The sequence below is a fragment of the Scardinius erythrophthalmus genome, assembly GCF_964197995.2.
Source record: "Scardinius erythrophthalmus genome assembly, chromosome: 23".
Lineage (NCBI taxonomy): Eukaryota > Metazoa > Chordata > Actinopteri > Cypriniformes > Leuciscidae > Scardinius > Scardinius erythrophthalmus.
Genome location: NC_138243.1, coordinates 32,571,302 through 32,573,801, shown reverse-complemented (window position 1 = coordinate 32,573,801; position 2,500 = coordinate 32,571,302). Strand labels below are relative to the sequence as shown.

Sequence of the window (2,500 nt, the reverse complement as noted above, 5' to 3'; positions counted from 1 at the left end):
AGAACGAGCAGAGAGAGAGCCCCGGCCGCGCGCGCGCACTCACCCGAGCGCTGTCTTGCTCTCTCTCCCTCGCGCATATTAATCAAAATCAATTGATACGATGGTGTCGAAAAAAAGAACTCTCCAGTGATGAAATGTTTTCTTTGTTGACAAATCTTGTGCGATATCCTAAACTGCCGAATGCTGCTTCGTTCGATTAGTTTTATCTTCCGCTTTTTTCTTTTTCTTTCTCGAGCTCCACTGCCACCTGCCTCTCCATCTCGCTGAATGCTGCACAGACGCTGTGCGGGAAGCATGTGACATAAAACAAGGCCAGCTATTGGCTATTCGCTACTTCTCCTGCTGTACTGGCTGAGTAAAACCTCCGGTGGCTCATTACTGCCACACTTTGGTCACCGCAGATTTAAAATATGCACGAAATGAGCCGCTTACGGCAAATAAAATGAGCCGCTTACGGCAAATAAAAGTTATTTAGCAACTAATCGATGACTAAATTAGTTGACAACTATTTTAATAATCGATTTTAATCGATTAAATCGATTAGTTGTTTCAGCTCTAGTGTACACTGGTGTGCGTGTGAACGCTGGTGTGCGTGTGTGAACGCTGGTGTGCGTGTGTGAACGCTGGTGTGCGTGTGTGAACGCTGGTGTGCGTGTGAACGCTGGTGTGCGTGTGTGAACGCTGGTGTGCGTGTGTGAACGCTGGTGTGCGTGTGTGAACGCTGGTGTGCGTGTGTGAACGCTGGTGTGCGTGTGTGAACGCTGGTGTGCGTGTGTGAACGCTGGTGTGCGTGTGTGAACGCTGGTGTGCGTGTGTGAACGCTGGTGTGCGTGTGTGAACGCTGGTGTGCGTGTGTGAACGCTGGTGTGCGTGTGTGAACGCTGGTGTGCGTGTGAACGCTGGTGTGCGTATGTGAACGCTGGTGTGCGTGTGAACGCTGGTGTGCGTGTGTGAACGCTGGTGTGCGTGTGAACGCTGGTGTGCGTGTGAACGCTGGTGTGTGTGTGTGTGTGTGAACGCTGGTGTGCGTGTGAACGCTGGTGTGTGTGTGCGTGTGAACGCTGGTGTGCGTGTGAGCGCTGGTGTGCGTGTGTGAACGCTGGTGTGCGTGTGTGAACGCTGGTGTGCGTGTGAACGCTGGTGTGCGCGTGTGAACGCTGGTGTGCGCGTGTGAACGCTGGTGTGCGCGTGTGAACGCTGGTGTGCGTGTGTGAACGCTGGTGTGCGTGTGAACGCTGGTGTGTGCGTGTGAACGCTGGTGTGTGCGTGTGAACGCTGGTGTGCGTGTGAACGCTGGTGTGCGTGTGAACGCTGGTGTGCGCGTGTGAACGCTGGTGTGCGCGTGAACGCTGGTGTGCGCGTGAACGCTGGTGTGTGCGTGTGAACGCTGGTGTGCGTGTGAACGCTGGTGTGCGCGTGTGAACGCTGGTGTGCGCGTGTGAACGCTGGTGTGCGCGTGTGAACGCTGGTGTGCGCGTGTGAACGCTGGTGTGCGCGTGTGAACGCTGGTGTGCGCGTGTGAACGCTGGTGTGCGCGTGTGAACGCTGGTGTGTGTGTGTGAACGCTGGTGTGCGTGTGAACGCTGGTGTGTGCGTGTGAACGCTGGTGTGCGTGTGAACGCTGGTGTGCGTGTGAACGCTGGTGTGCGCGTGTGAACGCTGGTGTGCGCGTGAACGCTGGTGTGCGTGTGTGAACGGTGGTGTGCGTGTGAACGCTGGTGTGCGTGTGAACGCTGGTGTGTGCGTGTGAATGCTGGTGTGCGCGTGAACGCTGGTGTGTGCGTGTGAACGCTGGTGTGCGTGTGAACGCTGGTGTGCGTGTGTGAACGCTGGTGTGTGCGTGTGAACGCTGGTGTGTGTGTGTGAACGCTGATGTGCGTGTGAACGCTGGTGTGCGTGTGAACGCTGATGTGTGTGTGAACGCTGATGTGTGTTTCAGAGAGTGATGCCCACCAGCTTCTTCCTCCTGCTGCGGTTCTTCCTGCGAGTGGACGGAGTGATGATCCGGATCAACGACACCCGTCTTTATCACGAGGCAAGACGGCAGAATAACTGTTGGATGCTTTAATGGTCAAATATGATTTTAGCGGTTCTTAAACTTCATTGTTCTGCAGGCTGGAAGAAACCACATGCTTCGGGAGTTCAGCACACGTGAGAGTAAAATATCAGATCTTCAGGTGAGTGCTGCTCTAACTGCTCACCTGAGAAATAATGCAGTTTCCTGATCGCTTACTCGCCCAGGCCACCCAAGACTCTCTCCTCAGACAGAGAGATTAAAGCCAAACATAAATCCTGTCGTCTTTTACTCGCCCTCAAGTTGTTCCTGTATGTGATGGCACAACACGAGACGCACATCACTAACACTCACACAGCCGAGTCCTCTAGACCTCAGGATACGAAAACATCGAGCCGATGGAAGTGGTTCTGATTCTGGATAAGGCGCATGAGAAGGGTTAGAGTCATTATCCTCGTTAAAGATTCCTCCAGACTGTGTTGAGGC

General features: G+C 54.1%; 1 protein-coding gene across 3 annotated transcripts in view; it reads left to right on the top strand.

Moving 5' to 3' along the window:
- The window catches only part of tiprl (TIP41, TOR signaling pathway regulator-like), a 12,626-nt gene that overhangs the window by 7,033 nt on the left and 3,093 nt on the right, over positions 1-2,500 (top strand). For all 3 annotated transcript variants that reach the window (XM_081355209.1, XM_081355207.1, XM_081355208.1), the window contains exons 6-7: positions 1,940-2,035; positions 2,115-2,177. In XM_081355209.1, the coding sequence (XP_081211335.1) occupies positions 1,940-2,035; positions 2,115-2,177 (159 nt within the window). The remainder of the gene's footprint in view (positions 1-1,939; positions 2,036-2,114; positions 2,178-2,500) is intronic.